This window comes from Corvus cornix, chromosome 8 (assembly GCF_000738735.6).
Source record: "Corvus cornix cornix isolate S_Up_H32 chromosome 8, ASM73873v5, whole genome shotgun sequence".
NCBI lineage: Eukaryota > Metazoa > Chordata > Aves > Passeriformes > Corvidae > Corvus > Corvus cornix.
In genome coordinates, this window is record NC_046338.1 from 14,686,735 (window position 1) to 14,712,538 (window position 25,804).

Sequence of the window (25,804 nt, forward strand, 5' to 3'; positions counted from 1 at the left end):
TTAAATCCAAGCACTTTTTATAAAGTGAGATTATCAAATAAATAATTCCCTTACCTAGTTGTTCCTAGCAGAAAACTGAGTTTTACAGCTGAACTATACTTTCTGGAGTATAAGTAAAATCAGACGTATTAGTATTTACCAAAAAAAGAGCAAGCAGGAACCCCCTTCCCAAGAAGGTAATAATTAGAATAAAAAGAATTAATGAAGCCCAGGGTCCCCAAAACAATGTGTGCCTCAGCAGAGTTGTGCAGCATGCCTTGTGATTCCTCCTTTCTCTCTGCTCATGTTTGCTAAAGTGGAGAATGAGAATGCCGTCCTTGAATGAGAAGGTAAAATTAGAGAACATCAGGTCTGAAAGAGGTAAGAAGACCAGAGCTGGAGGATAACACAGAAAACATTATTAATCATACAGCATATATATAAAATCAGAAGCTGGCATAGTATTTGGACCCATGATTTTTATCCTGTTTTGCATATTGGTATGATAGTCTAGAATTACCAAATTGCAAAATGTTTTTAAATAACTCGAAATCATTGAGTGGAATTTTGGGAGTTTTTTGCAAGGTCAGGGAAACAAGGTTTTGCAATTCTTACCTTGACAGCTGAAGAAAGCACCAGTGATACCATACACACAGAGTAAACTGGAATATCAATAGGGTTATGTAACCAGTTCAGTTCCCTTGCAATTAACAAGCTTGTGATTCCTCTCAGACACATTAATATCTGCCATTTAACATGGAATGGTATTATTTCAAAGCACTTTCCCAGGGAGACCTTAGTAAAATTTAGTAAGCTTTACACACAGAAATAGGGTCACCACCATTAGCTGAAGGAAACACTAATGATAGGCACATTTATTAAAATGTTTATAAGGACTGTTCAGATGAGGGTTTTGTTCTATATTATTAACTAACATGAGGCTTGCTAGCATTTTTTCCTTTAACTCACCATCTTCCACAATTTTTTCAAACAGGCCATGTTTACCTATTCTAAATATTTGAAGATATAACCCTTTCTGTGATACTTTGATCTTTAAATCAAGACAGCCAAATCAATGTGACAAGACAAACCATGACACAGCTCACAGAAACATGCATGTGGCCCAGAGGACTGTCTCTAATACAGGCACTTGAAAAAGAAATGCTCCAGAAAAGTACTTTAGCTATCTGCTATCTGTTGCTAGGAACACTCTTCACGTGTCTGTACAAACGGTTGTCACACAGCACATCCTCATTTCACATGCAAGACTGGTTCCCTGTGGGCTCACTGAGGCAGACTCAGTTCATCATTGCAGCTGAAAAATCAGCTTAAGAGGGTTCTTCTCAGACATCTGCCCCCCCTCCCCCTTCCAGGCACAATCTAGTCTATGGAAAAGTGCACAGAAAGTGCTGTGAAGCTGAAGTTAAAAAGTTCATTTCTTGTCAAGAAGTTCCACTATGAAAAACAAAATGTTTGATTTTTTTCTCAGCAAACGAATACCAAAACTGCAATTAATGACTTCATCTCTCTTCAAAGTACTCTTGCCTGGAAGTAAATGGCAAGCAGAAAGAGGCAAGACAGATTAAAAACAGGATAAAAGTAAGAAAGAGGAAAAAGAAGCCTGGAACAGGATAGCCTCATACTCTTCACTGTACAATGAAGTCTTGAAAAACAACCTGCTGGGTGCCTGCTGAAGTGAAGCATCCCTCACCATCACTGATCTGTGCCCAGAGAACTTGATGTCAACTGTAGATGCTATCAAAGCTGCTTTACAGCAAGTTCTGATTAAAGTTAGATATCCTGGCTCCAGATCTCACTGACTTCATTTTCCATTATGGCTCACTGGGGTAGTATTTCCTTCAAATACAACAGACATGTACTATGTTCATTTTCTAAATGAAAATGCCTCATTGCATAAGTCATCTGCACTTAAGTAAGCTCACTCCATGAAGCATTCCATGCCACTCTGCTGCCATGGGCTGGAGCAGGACAGCACAAGCTGCAGAGCTCAGGGAACTGCACTGTCCCATTTCAGTATCACTACATCATCTCCTGCCAGCGTACCAGGAGCCATGGACTTGCAAGCTCATTCCCCACTTCCCATTTGACCTGATGGCTGGAGCTTCCCAGCTGATGCTCCTGCTGTTGGTTTCAGCCTGGCCTCATCCTTCACCCCTTTCCCAGAGGCTTCCTATCCCAGCAATTCACCCCACCAACTCCATGGCAGAACATATCCAGTCGGGAACTCTCAGTTGTATTGAAAACAAGGGCACCACAGGAAATGTACGGTGAAGCAGTACATTAAAAATAATTTATGAATAAGAAGTCAGATGTACCATGAGTTAACACTGTGGACTCAGACTCTACTTTCTAATGACCCTCCATTACCTAGATATTCAATATTACACATTAGTCTAATCCCTGTGTTGCCCAGCATTGGCACGTATGCTTCCACAACATCGGATTTAGCAAACAAACTCATGGAATCCAGGAAATGAAGAGTCTGGTTAACACATTGAAACGACACAGATCAGTCCTCCAGCGCTGGCACAGGCAGGGGATGACACAAGAACACATCTTGTACTTCCTAGTTTTGGACTACTCTCATTCCTGCCTTGTACTGCCCAACAGCTTGGCTCACAGGGAGAGTGTGAAGAGGACATGGGAGAAGCCTGTTCTCAGTTTTCCACGCACAGATGTTGAGCAGCTTCCAGCCTCCACCCTCTGGAGCAATCAGTCTATAAATCTTGACTAACAAATAGCATGAGAAGGGGCTCACATCTACAGGAGAGGGACACACCAGACCCTGAGCACTGTCAGGTGCTAAGCTCATATAACAGATATACAACTATTTGCGCAGCTTTACCTCATTCCAATGTGAGATTTAACAAAATGTTATGGGTGTCACGAAGTCCCATGAGATAGATGCTACATGCCTGATATTCACTGGTTTGATCAAACTTGATTCCTTAGAATCCGTTTAAAGAGAGTAAGCAGAACATGCCAATTAAAAAAACAAACCCAACAACCAAAAACCAAAAGAAACCTGCCCAAAAAACAGATGTTAATTTTAATATGCATCACTGAATTTGAACAGCCTGTGAAATAATTCCATGCCTATTTGCCAAGAAGTCACCTTCTTTGCCCCATCCTCTTAGTTTTTAAATCTGCTTCTACAAAACCAACAAAAATTACACAATACACATGAATGTGTAATTTGCTCAAAGTTTAATTTGTCCCCAATGCAAGCTATGCTTCAGTGTGTACCTAAAAAGGCTTTCTAGAGGAAAAAGAACACGGTACATGAAGGCAAATGTCTTGTCAGCACAGCTATGTACCATGCCCAGGATCTTCCCAACAGTGTCAAACCTCCCTGTGTCTGCCCCCTTTCTGTTCTTCTGTCCTCTTAGCTACTGACCCCAGCATTCCTGGGCTTCCTGCACTTGCTCTTGAAGGCTACTCCTTAGCCTAAACCTGTTAAGTGTCTTTATTGTTTTATTTGAAACATTAAGGAACTTCCCCATTAAAGTGAAGCTCAACTCTAAGCCTGAGAAACTTTTTCCAGCATGAGGCTAGTAAAAAGGATCTGTAAAAGGCAGAATATGCAGCCAAAGACGGGGAAGTCAGTGCAGAGGGAGGCAACCTCTGCAAGGTCTGGGGCAGACTTGGTCTGTTCTGAGGGGAGACCTATAAATCTGGGGCAGAGAGACGAGAAAATACCTCAGATTTCCTTTCTTTCCATTGGTTCACCCTGGGTTTTCTTTAACAGAACTGATAAATATGTAACTTTAAAAGATTACACTTCTACATCTATTTGATGCTAACGTTCTGCTAAAAACTACTTTATGCGCAAAACCAAAGCCCCCTATGCTTTTCTCCAGAACTGCCTAAACGATCCAGGTGTGTGTATGGAGCAGTTTCCAGGTGGGTTATTACTCTGTCAGAGACAGACCTCTGGTGGCCAGCCAGAGACTGACACTGCAGAGTGCACAGCTCTGAGAACACAGGGGAAATGCATCCTGAAAACACAGCTTGCCACCAAAACTGAGACCATGAACAAAACAAGTAAAGGAGCCATCAGGGGGATGTGAGTCATCAGGGATCTCCCTGGTGTGAGAAGCTCAGAAGGCATTTATATTTCATCTCAGTATATCACTGAGTTGAACTGTAGACCTGATTTCTGTCACAACGAAATACTTTGTCATTTCTTTTATTTTTACTGTGAAAATACTTTGAAACACAAATTCCGAATATAAGAGAAAAACCACAGAGTGGATAAAGGAAAAAATATTTAAATTTTCCTTAGCCTTCTTCCTGAATTCGCATCTGTCTGTACTTGTCTCTCTAAGCTGTGCTGTATCAAACACTCACGCTCTCCAGCACAGCAACTCCCGTCACAGAATACAACACAGGTACTGAAGCACCTCCTCAGATCTGAAGTCAGCCTTTTCAAAGACAGGGACTTGTGCGAGCTTTCTACATCAATCCCTTAGAAAAAACCTCTAAAGAAGCATTTTCTTCTTCCAGCAGAAAAACTAAGTGTTAATTAAAAGGAAAAAAGCACAACAGCACTAATTCTTCCTATCGTTACTCAGTGTTAGCATTTTTCAAAATACAGCATGAATTATGTAAGCCTTTAAACCGAGCTCAACCAACCTTAAAAAAACAGAAAACCTGAAAATATTAAATAGTTTTTGAAAAAAAAAGAAAAAGTGCATCTAACAGATTTTAAAGCAAGCATATTGGTATGAACTCAAATTCTCATCATTATATGCTCAGTAAAAATAAAATATTGCTGACTGTAACCAACTGAAGACTCACATGAAATTGAAGGTGGTGGAATTTTCTCTTCTTTTTGTAAATCCAACAGGCAGTGTCTTTAGCTCAATATTACACCCTCGAGCTTTGTTCCTCAAGCAGTACAACTGGCAAAAAAATAAGACCATTTTTTTTAAAATATGAAAATATTAAACCCATGAAAATTGAACAATAAAAAGCTGTAGAAAAGGCCATATTTAATCAAATACTCTGAATTTTTAAAAAACCAACCTGAATTAAAAAAAAAATGAAGTAAGCCTAGAAACTCTCTGAAACATTTTCATAAGTTTTTTTATTATTAAAAAAGAACATGCCAATTATCTCCTCATAGTAAAAGTTCTTTAACATACCATGAAGGTCACAGTGTGACCACTGTGGGTGCAATACCACCACAACGATGCTTTTTGGGTTACAACCCTGCTGGCAGAAGGGATGCACAAGCACCATCCCAGCCACCGACAAATTCTGATTTGAAGGTAGCACTAAGGGCATCATCCCATTAACATGCCCAGTATCACACCCCTAAACCTGCTACCCATGCAGTCTCACCATCTTCAGCACAAATTTTCAGGACATCATGGTGCTAAATACACACACACACACAGAGTAATGACTCCAGCCAGAGAGGAAGCTGGAATCTTCTGAATTTATTCTGTTATCAATGTAAATTCTGAGTTCAGTGCTGTATTTAAAGATATCTTCACAAGACTGGAAAATAAAATGGCCCTGATGCCTTTTTGTGACTTATCAATGAGTCTAAGTACTTTGGAGTAGGCTTGGTTGGGCTTTTTTGTTTCATTTGTTTGCTCACTGTTTTTAGTTTGGGGAGTGTGTTTAGTTGCTGAAAGAGCCTCAGCAAAAACCCCCTCTCCCTTAGAAGGCTGGCTTTTATACCACTGTTGCTTAGATTTATTCTTTGAGGAGCTCTAGCTGCCTTCATTTGGTATGTAGGGAAGCATGTAAAAATTTTTAGGCAATTAATAAATCCACTGTTTATCTGAGAAGTGTGTACTTAAAAATTCAAAAGTTGTGGAGGTGTCAGGAAACATTCAGAATTTCTTAACTCACATCTATCATTCAACAGCAACAGTGGTCATGCATAAATTTTAAGAATGCATATAGTTAGCAATCTATTCTTCCAAGCAACTGGATGTAGCCATCTATTACTGCATAAACCTAATGACTTCTTTTGATTTCTGTCTCTAAAATTCAGGGTCATTCATACCTTCATAAGAGAGGCACCAGCTCTAGAGTCTGGATTGGGACTGCCTCAGTGGGAATTCAAAGGTAGCCTACCCTAACTCCAACACAGCAAGAGGATAATCAAAAACTTACAAGTCTTTTTGTTGCTGGACTATGCACCATACAATGTCGAGCAGCAGCATCAGCTGTCCTTCCTACATCTTCCAGGAAACGATAATCTGAAGGTTAAAAAAACCAAAGAAAAATGTAGCGCCAACCTAGTAAAACCAAGGAGTTTTAGAATACACAAGGTATGTTCTTACCACTCAAAAGGTTCAAGTCAGTAAATTCATTTACTGAGATAAATGCTGTTTTATCCCTGACTCCGTTACAGCTCAGTGCAAGCTTATGTTTCTTTACACACAATAGGCTGAAATGACAAAAAAAAAAACCCAAAACATTAACATGTTCAGCATGAGAATGGGAAAAATAATCACAACTATTTAGTTCAGATAATAGATACCTGCACGAATATTTCATGCATCGTGGACATCTGTACTTAGCTTCTTCTTTGCTGCAGGTTTCACACCTGAAAGAAGCAAAAACCACTTCTCAATAATGCAGCATTTTTGCACCTGACTGGCTTATAAAAATGTCTGCTCAACAACCAGGCACTAGGCCATCCATCAGCATTTTTAGGAAAAGCTATGTGCACCTTGAAAGGAAAAAGAGAAAATACAAATGCCCTGGATTAGGAAAGGTGGCAGACAAAACATAAGCTATGTGGAGTATTTCCAAACATATACATATTAAAATACAGTAGATGCCTGAAAGAAAAAAAACAAACCACGTGCTAATTCCAGAATTGGAAGCATAGCAAGCCTTTATCAGTTTATGCTTTGTGGCCTGGTTGTATCAGTGCTTTTCTCCTTTTGCCTCACCTGTAATGTGCACTGTACCATGCTGGCTTATAATATTCCCAGTTTTAGGCAGATGGAAAGTAAATTTCAAGGATTCACACCAAAGCCTGAACAATGCATCCCATTTTTTCACTGAAACAAAAAGACCATGACAACATGGTCAGCCAAACAGCCTCTGGCTGTCAGCTGTGCAAACTCCAAAGTAAGGGAACCTTTCAGGCACAAATGTGTAAGCCTTACCAGTATAACAAACAAATATCAATGAAAAATTGAGTTCCTCTACAAATATGACCATGTGTTTTTAACGAGGCTATTAAAAAAGATGTTTCTGCCATTCTTAGGAAAAAGTTCTTGATATGTCAACTGAAATAATCATCCTTCTTATTTTAAATCTGATAAATAAAAACGAGAAATAGCATTTCTCCCATATCAGTCAAGTTTTCAAGAATAGTACAAAGCCACCATTTTCAACCATTAGGGGATAAATGTCAGCCCTAACCCATTTCTCTTCCTCTCCCCACCACGTGCTCGCTGCTTGCTGGTAGCGAGGGCCCGAAGAACAAGTTCAGCAATACCATCTCCTGACGAGCTCTGTGTATTAGCAGCACGAAGCCACTCCAAAAACCAGAAAAAAGTGTTTCAAACACTGCAGACCAGAAGCGGGGAGTTACTCGGAACAGGGATTCCCTCTCCGTGCTCTGCAGGATCTCCGCAGTGCCCGCTGCCCGTCACCGCTCCAGCGAGGCTCTGCCCAGCGGCCCCTCGCTCGGTCGGGCCAAACCGCGGGGGAGCAGCGCGGGGGCTGCAGGGCACAGGGCCGCTCGCCGGGCCCCCGGGGCGGGCCCGCGCTGTCCCTCCGGGACGGCGCTCCCGAAGCCCGTGCGGCCGCTGCCGCGCCGTACCTGTGCAGGGCCATCTTCCCGCCGCCCGCCGCCCGCCCGGCCCCGCCGGGCCCGTCCCGCTCCGCCATGGCCGCGCCGCGGGGCCTCACGGGGCGGCGCGGGGCACGCGCGGCCTCTGCTGCGCGGCGGCGCCGCCTGGCGGCCGCGAGCCACAGCGCAGCCGCACGAGGCGATCCCGGACCCGGCGCTCCGGGACCTGCGGGAGTCCGGGGCTGGTGGCCCGGCCAGGGAGGGTTCCCAAGGCTCCGAGGAGGCTTCCCAAAGCACAAAGGAGGCTTCCCAAAACGCGTCCCGCGCCGCACACCAGCACGCTGCCAAACGGGTGCTTCCGCCCCACGGCGCGACGCTCCCCATCCAGGTGACACGGGACATCGCTCTTACCTGGCGGTGCCCCGCTGCCCCGCTCCATCGTCCCCGCTGTCTGCATGGGATGTGCGGCTTTGCCTCAACTAAGGAAATGCACATCCGAGCAGCCTTATAAGAATTTAAGTTCCTCGTTTTTAAAATAGATAATTTCTGAGATGAACAACTCCCAAAAATAGGGCGAGATTAATAAAAATATACATGAAGCAGACATTTTCTAAAAAAATTATAATCTTACAAAATACCCCCAAACACTTCTCAAAACATCACCTCCAAAGCCAAACTAAGGGCAAATGTCAAATCATAATGTCAGTGCATTGATATTGAAAATGCAAAAAAGTGAGACATTTTCTCATCTTTTTGTAGTCTGGTTTGATCTTTTGTTTTATCAGATTTTTCTCGAAGTGGTCAAAAATGATGCTTTGATACAAAATGTAAGGTGGGATGTGCATGTACCTTACTTTGCAAAAGCAAACATTGTCCCTCTGGCAGTATTCCACGACACAGAGCACACCTTCCCTAGGGAAGAGAAGCACTGCCACCTAACAAAAGTGCCCTTCCAGAGGATTTTCATCATTTCTAAGAATGACCTATACAGTATGAAACAGAATAGTAAAAGACAAACAGATAGCTTGGAAGCTTACTTTATTGTACTTTGGTGGTGTGGTTTCCTGCAGATCAAGACAGACAGGTTGTTTGAACACTCCCGGGCTCCCCCAAATACAGTCTGGTATCACCTTGCTGTGTACTCCTGAGCACACTTTGAATTGATAATAGATAGAGGCATATCAATGTAAAGAGTGCTTTTCCTAATGGTAAAACTGTTCTTTTTTACTAAAAAAAAAGTTAATTGAACATTTTAATCTTAGTTTTAAAAACTCAAAATGATCTAATAAATTTTGCCAAAAAAAAAGGAATTTCTAAGAGGATGAAATGCTGATTATCATTTAACAGCAGCCATTCAGAAGACACGCTGTAGTAGGTTTTTTCAGAAGTTACAAAATATATACAGAATATATCATCTTAAGATGGCTTTGGCATTAACAGTGTTAACTGAAATACAGAATTTAAAAGTTAAAACTACTTTATGCAGCTCTTCTACAACAATTTTTACAATGGCTGTAATGCAAACCGTTCTGACTATAAGCGCCCTATACAATATGCTGTCTTATACACCATTTCCAAAATAGTACACAAAAATATCTTAAACACAAAATCCACATAAATAATGTTTTCATTATGTGAAGTATGTGACCAACGGTTTAAAACAAGTACCTTTACAACAGAAACATATCCTGATGTAGCCAGCACATACAGTCTGAAAGATAAAAAAGGACTCAAATAATCTGTTAAGGCCACAAGCACCCTGTGTTATGAAGAGCACCAAGGCAACACAGACAGGGAACACAAAAGAGGTAGTGTGCCATCTGTTCAGATGTGTGTGTCCACAAAGGACTAGAATAAAACAACGTTTAAGAAAAGAAGACGTATTGTACTGTACTGTGGGATGGTTCACTTTTCATATAAAAGCTATTGCACATTTAGGACCATTAGCAGGTATTGCTCCTTAGTATCATATGTCTCCAGCTCTCCTCAGGATGGTTTTTGTGCAGTGCTGTTAAAAAATCGCTAAGAACACTTGATGTCCTGAAAAACTCCATGTTCAGATAATCCATTCCAGAAAATTATGCAAGGAAGCACCGAGAAATTTATTTTTAAATACTTTAAGAAAATTGCCTTAGTCTTTTCTTTCTTTCTTTTATTTTTAATGCCATTTCTCCTTAGGAGGAAGTCTTTTTCTTCCTGAGATTCTTTAACCAACAACACTTGAAACAATTCTTCAGTTTCCTAGTAATTTTGCCTGTAACGGATCATTACTTTTGTATTCAATCTGTGCAGAAACTCCATGCTGATGCAAAAAGAAACCTAGGACAGAAATCCTAAAGGAAGCATACTGAGCCACTTTCTATGAAGTGCTGCTGTCCTGGTTTGAGATGAGGAAGTGCATTAACTTGAACAACTGGAAGCTGATTTGTGTCCTGAGTGTGAAAAAAGAACTGTGTCTTACGCCAGCTGCCATCTTCAATCTGAAACACACAGGAGAAGCATATTAGAGTCACATAAAAGATGAGCTTCAAAACACAAATGAAAATTGTGCTTACAGAGCGAAAGAGAAGCAGTGCACAGAAACATTTCTTCTCTCATCAGTTCCTAAAGAAACTGTGTAATTTAACAAGTGCCATTTCTAAAGCCTGAATTTTCATTCTGAGTGTAACTGTTTCTGAATTTTCCTGGAGGACCTCCCTATTTCTGTGCTGATGTCTTCATACAGTCTCAAAATGCATGAGACATAATGCAAACAGCAAGTACAGATACCCTGTATCACTGCAATTGCTTTTACCCTTGAAGAGATGCTGAATTCAGTATCTAAAGGCTGGCATATGCAGAGCTACGCAAAGAAGCAAGCTATAAGGTATGGGAATCTAAAGAATTGTTATTTATTTGCAGAAGGTTAGTAACATCTAAACAGTACCTCCATCATAATTAATGCTGCTGCTAAAAGTATTTACCATGCATTCATCCAGAAGCACTTTAGGTTCAAGTAGCGTATTTGCTTTAAATATTTGACCGTTCCATCCTTTGAAGGTAACCGATGTCTTCCGGACACCTGCTTTATTTACTCCCCACATCGGTGTGTTCAGACAATGGACTGTGATGCTGTGGGTTGCTTCTGAGCTCAGTAAATGAAGGAAGTTCATCTGCACTTTTCCAACACCAAACTCCAGCTAAATTCCGAGAGAAAAGCATTGTCAGACTTACAGCTGGACTATGCTGAATGGCCACAGCGACACAAAGTGCCATGAACATGTAAGTGTGGTGTTCAGGCATTGGAGCATGTATACATGTTTATATACATTGGGGTCAATGCCAAAGAGCATGATTTGCATTCCTCAGCAGAGATGTTATGTTCTCTTACAGTGATTACTGTAAACAGAAGCTTTCATAGGACATTTTCAAAGCTTAAATATAAACATTTGCTAGTGCTTACAACATTGCTGAAGCACAGCTGGCCAGAAAACACTATTTTTAAATAAGGAAACTGAAACAAATGCTTTTGTGATTCAAACAAAGATATTAGCAGCAGCAGTGTTTTAACTGAAGCCACATCACACTGCTGTTTCGTCTTCTTAGACCACAGGTTCCAGCAATACTGATAGCCCATTACAGATGCAAAAGTTCATACGTATATTTTGATTTTAGACAGAAAATATAGTAACTCATTACTCAAGAAGAATTTCTCCAAGACCGTTTCATATTCAGGGTTCTTCCACATGTAGGAATGCATATGTGAACTTCACAGTATTTTTGAAGCTCTTCAGTGACTACAGTATATATACAGAACTTCACAAACAGAAAATTTCTGCTCCCAAGAGTTCAAGAACTACATGTAAGGAGGAACATGAACTAATGATGTAAAGGAAACGAGTCCCTCCTTAACAGCATTTAAAAGTACCTAAGTGTTGGAAAGCAGTAATAATTTCATCCTTTCTATTGTAACAACCTCAGCATCTCTATGCTTAGGTGCCCTGAGTGATGAGATACTAATGTGGCTTAGAAGTATTTCAGGCTTATTTTTATGCCTTGTATAAGAAAGTATAAAGCAAAACAAAATAATTTTATTGGCATAGTGAGAATTACTAACATACATAGTCTCCAGAAAAACTGTAACTTCTGTACCAGAATATATAACATGTCCTTCCACAAAGATGCACAACAACCCCCCGAAATCTAACACCTTTCCATGAGTTAAGTAAGTAAGCATGCATTTGTTTAGAGTTCAAGCACAGACACAGTGTCTCTAGAAGCAATGCATACCTTTGTCACAGACAATGGTGTTAAACATGTCTGACCACCTGCAGTGAAGTTGCAGAAAACTTCAATGGCATCAGAAGGACATCCAATATTTGGGTCAATCCAGTATTTTCCTGTTAGTATATAATTTCAGACGAAAAATAAAACCTAAATATAATTACTACTAAATAATTTGCTAAAATATTCATACTTCTTGGCAAACATTACATATGTTATCACCATACCTTCACAAGGAAATGAAAGAAAAGGAACATGAAAATATTTTCACTATTAAAATTATACTAATAACAGATACTGAGAAAAATGACTGTAATAAACCACTTCTGATTACAGTTAGAATGGCATTACGTGTTTAAATAGGATGGGGATTTTATTTGAAATATTGATTCGGGAACTTCTGAGATACAATGACTGTCAGTGTATCTGACAGTGGTAATGTATTGTATATAATTTTCTCATTAGGAATCTAGAATCTGGTCCACACAAAATTCATTGCAAGATTAGCTATAAATTCTTGGAAAACTTCGAATCACAAAATTGCAGTCAGTTTCAAATTTTCTGGATACATCTGTTTACTGACAGATAGAATCTGTCTAATATTTATATAATATTAGTTATCTACATACTTTCACATTTAAAATTCAGAAATTTTATCTTAAAGATGAAATATAGATAGTTGTGACAGGCATACTGCAAGAGAATACAATAAAAAAGAATAAAAACTTTAAATATAGCACATCAGAATTTTAATGTAGAAAGCAGCATTTGGAAGCTACACCTTTCAAAGGTACTTGTGTTCAAGCTTTAGTGAAAGTGGACACTTACCATCTGACACTTTACGTTCACAATTAAGCAAATCCCTGCAGATACGTGCTGGGTTATCCCGTGTGCCAAGAGGGTTCTTGATGCTGTGCAGTAAATTGCTAAGGTAGTGGAGCGTTTTGAATATCTCTGTACTGTGATCTAGTAAAGTTACTTCAGTATTCTGGTATTTCTGCCAAGGGCCATTAGCAAATGTGTTACCACAAAGAAGTGTCACAACAACAGTAAATGCAGTAAGAGTCAAATGGCCATTGAATAGCCAGACACAATCAAAGTGTTTATATGAATGCAATCAGCCATGTAAAACAATGTAAGGATAACATATCCCAGTAAACAAATTAGTACATTTTATTAAAATTGTCAGAGCAGTGATGTTAAGGCAGGTTTAGGTATGCACATTTGTCATTATGACACATTAACATAAAAATATGGATACAGGGGAAAAAAAGAAAAAAAAGGCGCATTTTTAAAGTAAACTTAGAGGTTTCAGATTTTGAATACTGAAATCTACTCTGAGGCTTAACCTAGAAATTATATGCAAATTTATTTGACTTCACCCATGTAAGGGATTTTCTTGCAACCAGTGTGGCCAGACACATATATGTTGATATTTTTTTTGATCAAACCCTAAATGCCACTATAATTATCTGTCTGAACAGATGCAGTCCACTATGTGTGATAGGCAGTAGATGTTCATTACTACCAATCATGATGAAAGGTAGAAGTCTTGCTGTTTCTCTTAATTTCATTTCCGCTATGTCCTGTAAATCCTAGCATGTTTCATTGCATTCTACAATCAATTGTTATCTATTATTTGTTTTAAACTAAGTCTTTGAAAGGAAACCCTGTTATGTCCTCAAAAAATAAAGTTATAATTGCATACCCTGTATGATATTACAAATACATTTAAATATATACCTCCATCTGCAAGGCAGCATTTGACTCAAACAAAGCTTGAACAGCAGCATTGAGATCCACTTGCTTCTAAAAAAGAGGTATTTCAGAATATAAAAACATGAATAAGAATATATAAAAATGCAGGTGGTAAATTCTTTGAGCACTGGCACAAGTAGTACATTTGAAGAGGATCCTGTTATTTTCACTTTCGATAAAGCACTGTGTTGTAGGTAAAGGTTGTTACAGAATTTACCCTTGGTCCTGGTGGTCCAGGTGGTCCCTGGAAAATGGGAAAAAACAGATATTAGGTACTTTACATCTTTATATAGTGCAGTCAAAATGGAAAAACACAGGCACAGTTTTTTATGCACTTACAGGTGGCCCAGGCTGGCCCTGCCGTCCCTGAAGCCCCTAGAAGAAATGGAAATACAATGCAACAGTTACACATTAAAATCTCTGGTTTTACATTTAGGTATTTATTAAATCACAAAATGCCCAATGTGTATAAGGAAGAAGGTGTGATACCAGCTGTGGTAAAGCAGTAGATTATTAGTTACTATTGTTAATGCACCCTGCTCTGTTAACATATGAATATTCATGTTGGAATTGCTGTGTTGTCTGGTTACTTGTTTCTCCAATTACTTCTGGTATTAAGGGAACATTAAAAGTCATAGAAAGTATTAATATATAATGCGCTATACATTATGCCAGTGTTATATGTGTGTTGACAATATAAGTACTAGAAGGGGTAAGTAATCACAAAAACATTGTAAATAATGTTATCAGTAGTTGCAAAAAACTAACTGCTCCACTTTAATCCATGAGCATGTGCCAGGCATTTATCAGTTTAATTCATTAGCAGTGTCAATTTTCAGCCAGAGCATGTTATGTTCATTGTTTTACAGTGATGTGGCAGGCTTCCTTTTTATTCAAGAAGTTATGCCCTTATTTTCTCATTGTTAAGTGGCATCATTTTAGTGTGTAGGATGATTGCAGTGGAGAGGAAGAGAAGTAACAGCTGCTTTTCCTTAGCTTACAGTGCCTACAATGCACATAGCCTTAAATCTGAGTTTTAGGCTGCCTTAGGATTGAACATGGACCTTTCCAATACAATAAACCCATCTGGGTTATTCTTTCTTTAATCAACTATTCCCATTAAGATGGAATGGTTGTGAATATTTAATAACATGCAATGACATTTGTGTCTCTGTTAGATTCTTATCTTCAAGCTCTATATACTCAAAGTTTCTAGGAGCTGTTGTAACATAAACAGTGGCACAAATGATGGCAAGGAAAAGAATAGGTGGCAGCGCCTTAAGAAGAGAAAAAGAGAAGGAATGAAAGGCATGGGCTAGATCTGCACCTTAAATTAGTAAAAACCTTTCAACACAGCTAAGTCAATTTAAGCAGAACATTCCTTTGTCAGTGCTGCTTGTACCAATTACTTGAGCACAATAAGCTGTTCCAGCAAAAGTCCTCATACATCAGTGTGGTCACGCTAGTACTAAATCTCTGCCAAAAGAGAAATGATCTGATGTGACGTGGTCATGCTGACAAATATTGTGAAACTGATCTAGTCAAATAGGAATTAAGTTGTAAATCACTTGATTTAGTAATAAGAAATGTTTCTGTTGTGAGATTTCACAGCAAGCAAGATCTGTGTGTCACTTCATGCTACAACTGCTGAACTCAGGCTGTGCTCAAGCTGCCAAAAGCAAGGGCAGCTAGAAATTGTTAAAGAAAGGCCAGATTCAATCTAACATGAACTCATTTATATTTTTTAAGAAAAGGATCTCAAACAAGATAGAAGCAATGTACCTAAGTCACGAGGCTGCAAATTTTCACTTCTTAGGAGAATGTAATCTGCATTTCTTACTCTCTCTAGACAGTCTCAGACCTACTCCTAAGGCAGAGCATGTGGTAGTACCAGGGAATGCATCTGCCAGGGGTCACAATGACAGCTGCACACATGAAGTTTGTTTGTATGTCACCTGCCCTGGCCATGCCAGAGGGGCTCAGGTGCTGGATTATGAAGGGTGTGAAAAGTGGGGGCCATCATTTAGTTCCAAGCACCAGCTCTATACAAGGCTCTGTTGATGGACTGTAAATGGCTTGTATGTGTTCTTTGGAGAATAGAGGAAATTCAAAACTGAAGCAACTTCTGGGTGTTTAGATAGATGATTTTCTGATACTTAACCAAGAAGACCTTAATAAGATAAGGCCTATGGATTGTAAATATTGTCAGCTTTTCAACTGATACATCCTGACCTTATTTATGTTTCATCCACTTACACCTATAGAAGGGACTGGAAGCCATCTTTCAGGTAAAAATTTAATGATTAACATCTTTATAAAAGATGTTAATCATTAATGTTGGAAAATGGAAATAAAAGAACAAGTAATTTTAGCATATGTAGTACTAATAGTATGGAAATCCCTGTGGGATGTGTCGAGTATCTAGCTTTCTTTTACTCTTCTGAGTCTGATTATTGCCCAGCTGGAAATTTTCTTTTAAATCCTATTACTATTAAATATGCATAAAATATTGTTGTTATTCATTATTACAAAACTGATTTGAGCTTACAAAGATTTTGGCGTAGTTCTTCAGCTGTTGCAAATCAATTGGGTTTCAGAGAGCCATACTGTTATACGCCAGCTGGGAAGGCTGACTCCACATTTAATTTATCAGATCACGTGCTCAGGTGCTGTTAGACTGCTCCAGGATACCTTCAGTCACATGTGAATATCTTACTGGCCTGTCTGATCATGCTTGGCCAAGTAGGTTTAGTATAAAATGAAAGTGTGAAAAAGAATCTTGAGAAACAAATTTTACATTGTAAGGATGTATTTGTTTATCTTGGTTCAGGGCTTGATTATGCAAATACCAAGTCAAGGAAAGGTACAAAGTCTTCAACAGTTTGTCCCTAGGTAACCACTGCTCTTGGATGAATAGATGTCCTTGTTCTGAATGCTGAGATTTAGACATTCCAGTGTATTTTTCAGATGACCGAATGCTTCAGTTAATGTTCTGTGTTCTTGGCATGTGTCACCATTTTAAGACTCAAAAAGTCTTGGGACAAGAGCAGTTCAAATTTATAGTGGTTTTTGAGATAGAACTGAATGTTTTAAAAATAAAAACCTGCACTGTTCCAATGAGTTTAAGGTATTTTGCGAAAGAGGAATGTCATTTGTCTCAATCCACTGTCTCCTTGCCAGTAAAACCCATGGGGGGAAAAAAAGGTAAATACTGAATGCTATTTGTTAACTATAGTGAACTACTTTGCAGAATATCACATTTCTTAATTGCACCAAAACTTCAGAGAGCTATAGCAATTATCTTTACAAATCTTAAAAACATAATGATACTGCACAGAGTAGGGCTTTTACCAATGTTCGTTCTTTCTGCTGCAGAGCAGAAAAATAAGGCTAAGTTACACTTTTCATGGACTAAGTTAATTGCTAAATGTTTTACTGGAATGTTCTGGATTACTTTTACAAATCTACTTAATTTAACCTTTGAGCGCATTAGAATTCAAGTGAGAAAAGTGTAATTCCAGTTCATAAAAACAAAAGCAGAGACTAAACCAGTTAGTTTCAGTGTGTTCTTTAATTCTTTAATCACTTCATTTGACTGAACAGAAGTTCAAAGGCCGAAATCCCAATCTTTTTCTAATGCTGAGAGGCCCTGATTTTACATACAATAGTACACAGGCTCAACTTTGAAAGCATAAGCAATCCCAAGGACGCTAATATTTTCCAAGACTTTTAAAATTCTTGAGGACAGTATTTTAACAAAGAAAGAATGTGTGCTTCACCATTGACCTCAATAAGAAGACACGATTTTACATGCCATGTTTTTCTGGGGATAGAAGGACATTTCTTTCTAGTATGAACTCTGTAACCCTGACGGACTAAAAAATATAACTAAATATACTACAAAAAGGTTAAAATCTATGTGATTCTAGGAAGAATGCCAATATAAATCTTAAAGGTATAAATTAAAGCTCAGAATACACAGTTGGATGAAAAAAAATTTGGTCTCCTTTGTGTGTGAAAGTAGTTAGAAAGAAATCCCTTTCTTGGGGGAAAGTAGTGCCTCTGTATATGATTTAAAATTAAACATTCTTCTGAAGGCAGCCTTACTAGATTAACTCATCTCGATGAATTCAATAACTTTTTTAGGAAATAACTTCTTAAACATCAGCACCAATAATGGAAACAGATGTTTCTTTTTCACTATTTTGGATGTTTTTTAAGGATTATTTTTGGATTTTTTTTAAGTGTCAGCATTTTTAGCTCTATGCTGTCATAACAATTCTTATGAACAAACAGTAGAAAAAGACAGCTAAGATGGATAACAGCAGCACAAATTGAGGAACCAGTTTTCCTCTTATTCTGAGACAGCAATTGCCTCAAGAGCATTGGAATCAAAGAGGAGAGTTCTCCAAGACACAGACAAGAAGCTTCGTTCCAAGCTTTAATTCTTTAAGATGTTTTGAATATTTCAGATTTTTCAAAACTTTTAAAAGGCAGTTTGATTTAATTTTTTGGAGGTGGCGGCTAAAAGCAAAATACAATAAGTGAAACTGATTAATTTTAAGTGTGATGGCAGGGTAGAGAGAAACAGGAACAAGATCACATCTTCTAATTACTGGAAAAGGAGCTAATACGTCTGTCATGGAAGGTAATATCATTGTTATCAACTTTATGCTCATGTTTGCCGTAAATATGATAACTTAATGACTTTTCACATAGCCATAATGAATTTGAGACTTTACTGGCTCTAACACAAATTTAAAATTAAATCCAGCATTCATGAATGTACAATGACCCTTGCTGAAAAATGAAAGACAGCAAATTCATAACTTATCAGTGCTGCCCATGGTTCCTGTGGTTGGAATACATTTCAGGGGCACCCACCCGCAGGTCTAGGCTTCTCCTGAGCTTGTCCCTCTCTAGACAAGGAGATACAGATCTATGAACATGTGCATGCTGTGAGGCACTACATCTTTGACAACAAATGTGACACAAGATTTTCCTTTTAGATCTGAACATGGACAGATTTGGAGTATGTGACTGCTATATGACCAGGGGCCATACAGCCCAGCATCTCACACCCACTGGGCGTATCTACATAAGTCAACTTGAACAAGAAAAGCTCAGATTTCTAATATAGGCTACCAGCTTTCTTGGCCAGTGTGCTCCACAAGCACAACACAACTGCCTGGCATTCAGAGCACGCATGAGTACATTCAGTGTAACACAGGAATAGATTTTACACAGCCAAAGGAAAGCACAAAAGTTGTTTCATCTTACCATTTCACCCCTCATGCCCTTCTCACCTCTCGGTCCCTGTAAGAAAGAGCAGCTGTTATTCTGATATACTTTCTAGTTGCCTAGGACTGAGATAAGCAGATTGATATCCATGAGAATTATACTGCTCACATGAGAAGTCCAATCTCATCTGTGGAAGTATTTACAGCTCTGGGGATTTGATTTTCCTGTACTAGTAGAAAATGAAATTACTTGAAAACATCTTGTGATTCCTTGTGGAAAGCTGTATTCTTCAGCTTGCAAACATGTTTTCTTTCAGTAATTCTAACTGTGTTGTCCCTGTCAATCACCTGTGTTCTCCACAATTTCATCCACATTCAACACATCAGTGCTACACCATCTTTAGAGAACAAAACTCAGTACTCTTCATCAATGAAGAAATCCATTCACCACATATATGTTTTTATGATGTTATTAGTTCTAGTCTCATAATCAGATTAGACACTATTTTTCTATCCCTATTTTTGACTAGTTTTACACTTAAATTGTGTTCCCAAGCACGGCAACAATCTTACAATTCTTCTCTGGACAAGTTGTGCATCTTGATGGCTGCATTTCATAACACGTAGAAGTAATCTTCAACTAAAATGCTTTCTTGATGATGGCAAACTCTTGCATTCAATATGAAGTCTATTAAAAGCCTTCATACAAGTACACACAACTGTAAAGTTTTCTTCCTCAGTGCAATTGAAAAGAATGGAGCAAGACAAAGTACTGATTTTTCCAACAAGTGGAAAGAATTATAGAATTCTTTCTATTTCACTTGTAAATATTTGCATTTATTACTTATATTTTATGTTTGTTATTGTTATGATTATTTTGATTTTTAGACATTCTCATTCACTCCAAGTCTAGTTGATCAGGCAGAGGAACCTTCATGCTACAAAGGGCTCCTAAAACTGCCTTACATGGTTGGGTGGTCTGGAGACATGAGCCATGGGGTTCTCTTGCAAAACAAATCTGGCTCTGGCACCATGAATGTCACAAGAGAGGGAAACAGGGACGAGGACAGAGCTCTCCCAGTGCAGAGAACCTGGGGTGCATTGAAAGTTGTCAGAAAGACCAAGATGATGTTTGAGCTGTAACAGGGACCTCGTCAGCACCTGGAACAGCCTTGCAAGGGCTCATGGGCACTCCCAGAGTGTCTGGAGGGGCACTCTGGGCAGTTCAACCCACAACAAATAAAAAATAAACTATATTGAAACTGTGGATACTCTCTAGATATATCTCAGACCAAAGGCTGAGAAAGAATATCCAGATGGTGATTACTATGTGCTGTTTTACATGTAGACTTGCCCACTGCCCCTGTAGATATGCCCTCTGCATACTGTACTTAGCCAGAAAGCCATTGCAATTACTTTTGTGTCACTGTTTTTTGTCATTTTTTTCTTGTTTGTATTACAGATGCTGGAGTCACATGCATTAACTTTCCAGCATGATATAACAAGGAAAGTCCTGCTAGTTGCTATTTGTAAACAAAAATAAGAAGGTTGCTAGTTTGAAAACAAGATGATTAAACAAAAGGGTAATGAAATAACTAAATTGTGCAAGAGTGAAGGGAAACTTACAGGCCTGCCAGTTGGGCCTGCTATGCCTTCTTGACCAACAGGGCCAATATATCCCTGTAAACAAGCAAAGAATTTATTAGTTCACCATGTTTCCAAAATGAAGAAAATCCTCATGACATGTCCTGGTTTAAAGTTGCTCAGCACACAGACCGGTCAAATAACCAAAAGATCATGGTGATACTCTCTAAATATTGAGTGCACATTGCAACAAAATCAGTAAGGTAAGTATTTAAATAATTTGTAATAGTTGTGCTTGGACAGCCCCCACACATTCTTTAATATGAAAACTGATGCACTAAAAACAGTGGAAACTTAAGCACTCTGATTACAAAAGACCACATATTTATTGAGCTACAACCAACTATATCTTGAGCTATATTACTGCCCACAAGTACTCTTGTAAGGCTGCCAGTAAATGCTGCTAAAACGTCACTTTTCTGTTCCATTTCTCCTAGAGCAAACTGCTCATGTCCAGTGTTTATCTTGTGTAGGAATGTTTAGAAAAATAAAGTAGCTATTAGAGCAGTCCCCTAAAGCTGCTGCTTTGCATCTGGTTAACTGAACAAATTCAGTTCTGTGAAGGCAAAGGTGGCAGTGAGAGAACACGCTGTAGTAGGCCTTCCATGCTTCAACCTTTCACACTTGATGCCATAAGCTGGATGCACAAAATATTAAAGACGTTTGCACATTTTTTGGTGAGAAGCAAAGCAGAATGTCATGAAGAATGAGCAAATGAAGGTTAGGAGCATTTTAGACAAGAAGAAAATGTTCATTAAAAAAAGACTACCTATTAATCAATAATGCCTGAGCACCATTGTGTCTTACTGCAGGCAAAGTTTGATCCCTATTTTCTTTTGCTGTAGAACACAGTTACACAATCAGCAGTTTTGCCAGTAAGAAGAATGTTCAACCCCGAAAGGAAAAGAAATACAAGGTCATAAGATTACAGTAGGAGATCCGCACTTAGTCAGCAGAGCTTGCTTTTTTCTTTCAAGATTAAGGGCCCAGCTCTGTTTGTGTGTCTGTTAGCATGGTGTAACCAGAGCAGTATTGCAGTACAAGCAAAGGGCATCTGGACAGAAAGGTTTAGTTAGAGGGTTCTGGCCTTGTTAACAAGAAAAAAAGAAATTCCCTAAGTTAAAAACATGTGCCACTTGCAAACCATCCTAACAATCACTTCATGGAGTGAAACACTTACAACTTGGCCTGTTGGACCTTTTGGGCCCAGAATTCCAACTAAGCCAATGTCCCCTGCAGGACCCTGAAAATGCAAAGGAACAGTTTAATCAAACATGAACATTAGCTATCCACTTGTTTCAAATTCCTGTAATGAGTGAAAGTAAGATAATTTCTAAGAGCAGTAACAGTGAAAATACCAAGCACTGACCCAGAATGTTTGTCCTTAAGACACTGAGTACACAGTTTTCCTACCATGTTCCAACAGTTCAGAGATATTTTGAACAAATTAGTTTAAAGCTGATTAATTTTATGCTTTCATAATGTTCTCACTCTGTAAATAGCTTACAGTCTAAGAGAAAAGAACGAGCACATACTTTTGGACCTGGGAATCCTTGAAACCCCATTAAACCTTGATCTCCATCTTCTCCCTGTAATAGGAGCAGGAATCCTTACTATTAGTTCATGTTGCCAATTCTTGGACTACTTGTTTTGCATCAACCACAGTGGTTACATACAGTCTGTCCTTTCAGTCCAGCGTCTCCTGCTGGTCCTTGGTCACCTTGTGATCCTGGAAGGCCTCTTTTGCCTCTCTTTCCTGGATGACCTAGAAGCCCTCTCTCACCCTGTCAATAAGAAGAAAATATATCTTCTATTACAATTATGGAAGTTACAAATGTAAATACAAGTTTCCTTTTAAATACAAGTCAGAAGTGTGGAACATGCTTTCTCTCTAAGAAATAGACTTATTCCATTCATTTCCCTCAGGAAAATAATTAAACATACACTAAAATGCAAACATGACTTGACTGCTCCTTGACTTGGAAACATAAAAACCATACATGTTGGATCAGTTCTAGTATGGTATCTCCCCGTGTAAGCAGTAAAATTCACAAAATGAAATAGAGAACAGACAGGTTAAAAGTAAATTCTAAAAATAATCCTCTGCTCAAGACACAGTGTACTTGTCAAACTCCCTGCTGTTATACTAAAAATCTACATTGATTCAAATGGAAACTAGACAAGTTCCTGCAAGACAAATCCTCTGAGGACTATCAAATACATAGAAGTCATGTCTAGCTCAGGAGATTACTGAGCTGCAATAAAGGCTGTGAATAAACAGGTTTCATGTTTTGTGCTTATACTCTTTCCCAGGTTTTACCTTTGTATTATTTGGCTTGAGTCAGTATGTGCTTTATTAATGCTTATTCTGTACTATATGTGGCAACAGTTTTCCCTCAACTCATCTATTCCTTGCCTTTTTCAGATTGCAGGCACTTCTGAGCAGGAACTACCTCCTACAGCTCATTGTCCAGGCAAAGGAGTAAAATTCAGAGTGGGAGCACTGGCAATAAACACTGCAAATAATGAATACAGTTTATACCAAAATATATTCATGAAAAGATAACAAAGACAGTATTTCCAGTTTCCAAGTAACTTAAGGTTTTAAAGAATGGCTTACCAATAAAATCTCACAAAGAAAATTAGTTTAGATAAAAATAATGATTTCAGAAAAAAAATTCTATTCTAAATAAAGAAAATTCTATTGTAAATGAAGAAAATCTGTAATGTTTCCATTGTTTGCTTGTTTTAAAACTGAAATGAGTCTAATTAATATGAGGATGTGCTAATATCAGGTACCTGGAACTGCCTGGAAAATGGAGCACACTCAGATTTCTTTCTGACAGGGCTGAACAAAAGCAATTTAACTCCTGTGATAAATTTCAAGCCGGGGATTTAGGCTTGAGATTATGGTAATTCTCTGCTATTAGATCGCTTAGATACTTAAATCATCCCAACTGTTCTAGTAGCTACAGAAGTTTAGAAGTAAAAATCAGGAAACATCTGACCCTAAAGCTGGAATGAATAAATACCAAGTGTTTTGATGGCTTCTGGAGTTGGGAATAGCATTCAGATGGATGAGATCGCTATTTTCAATTTACAGTTTATAGAAATGAGGTAAACACCACTTGTAGTCTTACCTTTCAAATAAGACTTGCTGTCTGTTACTCACATGATTAACAGTAGCATGGTGGTTCCACAGCCACTAAATGCAGCATAACTGTACTAAAACAACAAGATCCCATGTATGTACCTTTAGTCCAGGTGCTCCCATGGGCCCTGGCATGCCTGGCAATCCCTTGGGACCTCGTGCTCCAGGATAACCTGCTAGACCTGGTAAGCCTGAGTTTCCTTTATTGCCCTTAACAAATTGAAAACAATGGTTACAAGCAGAATAGCCAAACGTTTCTTCATTGTATGCTGAAACAGGCAAATAACATAAAATCAGTCAAAACTACTCAATGCTTTCTATATATATGGACACACACTGATAGTACATCAAAATATATAGAAAGACAATGATCAGCAGTATCATCTAGATTTCTGCTAATATTCCAAAAGTTAAAGGCTGAAAATAGTTTGAACTTCACAGTATTCATTTTTCAAGAAGAAGTAACTCCATGTGAAACAAAATGAGGCTACCTTCCCAAAGAAATATTCAAAATTCTACATGTTTATTTATAAGGATCAGGCATACTGATAATACTAGTATGGCTGTATATACTCTGTAAAGATTCACACACAATAATCTTGCCATATGAAGAAAGATCAGAACATTTGTTATGAAAATGTACGAGAACATCAAGCTATCAATGAAAGCAGCTGTTTTAAATGAAAAATCATGGTTACTGAGTACATGGAGTTAAGTCACTTTTGACATGTTAAAAAATACAAAATGGAAGTTTGCTACCATACAAATGAATATTTCTGTGATGTAATTTAATAGAAATGCGTATATAAATCTTCCTTATTTCCTATGACATTCAGTTAAGCACTCATAGAAATAAAAGGGTTGTATAAAACATGATTTTTGTATTAAATGTGATTTTTTTTGGCTTTTGAATATGGTGCTGTGGCTTACAGATTGATGGACTGATAAACTTACATTGCAAAAGTTCTTTTCTTTTTGTTCATTGTAGCAAAAATCAGTTTTAAGCCTCCCTTTATTACAAATTGTAATGAGATAATGGAGTTGCCTTTACTATGATTGTATGAAATTTTCAGTGGAAAGGCAAAAATGTAAAAATTCTTTGGGGTAATTCTCCTAAATCCAGCTCCAAAGAATTTTAAGAACGTAGAAGAGGTTCATGACCAGAGACTGGAGAGGCTTGAGTAGGGTGCACCTGCCCCCTATGGGTAACTTGTTTAATTTCCTCTTCGTTCAACCAGATTGGAAATTTATATCTGAAACAGCAGTGCCTCGTCCGGCATCTTGATTAATTCCTAACACCAAATCTAACTTGGCAACCTTTTATAACAACTACTGGTCCATCTGAGTAGAACTACTGAGAAATACATACTTGAAATCAAAGTGATCAGACCTTCAATGATGAGAAGTACTCAAGGAATCTTCTCCCCCTCTCTGGAGGGACTAATTGAAGAGCTGTGTCACTGCTCCCAGAGGCAGCAGGTCACAACCTTGGGCCCACAGCAAAGAACAGTCAGACAAAAACCCTGTTTCAAAGAATGGTCTTAGATATCTCAGATACCTAATACTCTTTTTAACTGGTTTTGGACAAAGCTTCAGAATTATTTAGGTAGAGAGGCATTGGTTACAAATACAAAAGGAAAATGTGGGATTATCTCAGACCCTGAGAGGAAACAGTGTCTTTTGGGATCCATGGCTCATTTTCAGGAACAGATTTGTGCAGCCTTTCTAAGTAATCACTTTCACTTAGCTGTAGTTACTACTGTCATATACCAACGAAACAGTTCTTCTCACAGCACACTTTCCTTATGCAAACTTTGTATCTTGGCTGGAATATCAGGAGCAAAAGAGAAGGAAAAAAAAAGTTGGTCTAATTTTCAAGATACTCAGGGAACTGAGAAAGGTCCCTTCTTTTTAAATATCTTAACCCTAGGAAATCTGTAATGCAAAATGACATAAAGGAAATGTGGAAAGTTACTT

The 25,804-nt window shown here is 38.4% G+C and overlaps 2 protein-coding genes across 4 annotated transcripts in view; both read right to left on the bottom strand.

The window, feature by feature from the left end:
- ZNHIT6 (zinc finger HIT-type containing 6) overlaps positions 1-7,877 on the bottom strand; it is a 30,987-nt gene extending 23,110 nt beyond the window's left edge. The window contains exons 1-5 of the mRNA XM_039555772.1: positions 7,802-7,877; positions 6,503-6,568; positions 6,303-6,409; positions 6,133-6,218; positions 4,801-4,904 (exon numbers count right to left, since the gene is read on the bottom strand). Of these exons, the coding sequence (XP_039411706.1) occupies positions 4,801-4,904; positions 6,133-6,218; positions 6,303-6,409; positions 6,503-6,568; positions 7,802-7,869 (431 nt within the window). The 5' untranslated portion in view covers positions 7,870-7,877. The remainder of the gene's footprint in view (positions 1-4,800; positions 4,905-6,132; positions 6,219-6,302; positions 6,410-6,502; positions 6,569-7,801) is intronic.
- Positions 7,878-8,792: 915 nt separating this feature from the next.
- COL24A1 (collagen type XXIV alpha 1 chain) overlaps positions 8,793-25,804 on the bottom strand; it is a 127,420-nt gene continuing 110,408 nt past the window's right edge. Inside the window, exons 48-60 of one of the 3 annotated variants that reach the window (XM_039556227.1) lie at positions 23,930-24,037; positions 22,353-22,460; positions 22,212-22,265; positions 21,857-21,919; positions 20,659-20,712; positions 19,073-19,108; positions 14,132-14,167; positions 14,010-14,036; positions 13,778-13,840; positions 12,863-13,031; positions 12,041-12,150; positions 10,735-10,950; positions 8,793-10,251 (exon numbers count right to left, since the gene is read on the bottom strand). In XM_039556227.1, the coding sequence (XP_039412161.1) occupies positions 10,105-10,251; positions 10,735-10,950; positions 12,041-12,150; positions 12,863-13,031; positions 13,778-13,840; positions 14,010-14,036; positions 14,132-14,167; positions 19,073-19,108; positions 20,659-20,712; positions 21,857-21,919; positions 22,212-22,265; positions 22,353-22,460; positions 23,930-24,037 (1,191 nt within the window). In that variant the 3' untranslated portion in view covers positions 8,793-10,104. Of the gene's footprint in view, positions 10,252-10,734; positions 10,951-12,040; positions 12,151-12,862; positions 13,032-13,777; positions 13,844-14,009; positions 14,037-14,131; positions 14,168-19,072; positions 19,109-20,658; positions 20,713-21,856; positions 21,920-22,211; positions 22,266-22,352; positions 22,461-23,929; positions 24,038-25,804 lie in introns of those variants that run through there. The other 2 variants (XM_039556226.1, XM_039556228.1) reach the window with 2 other exon arrangements.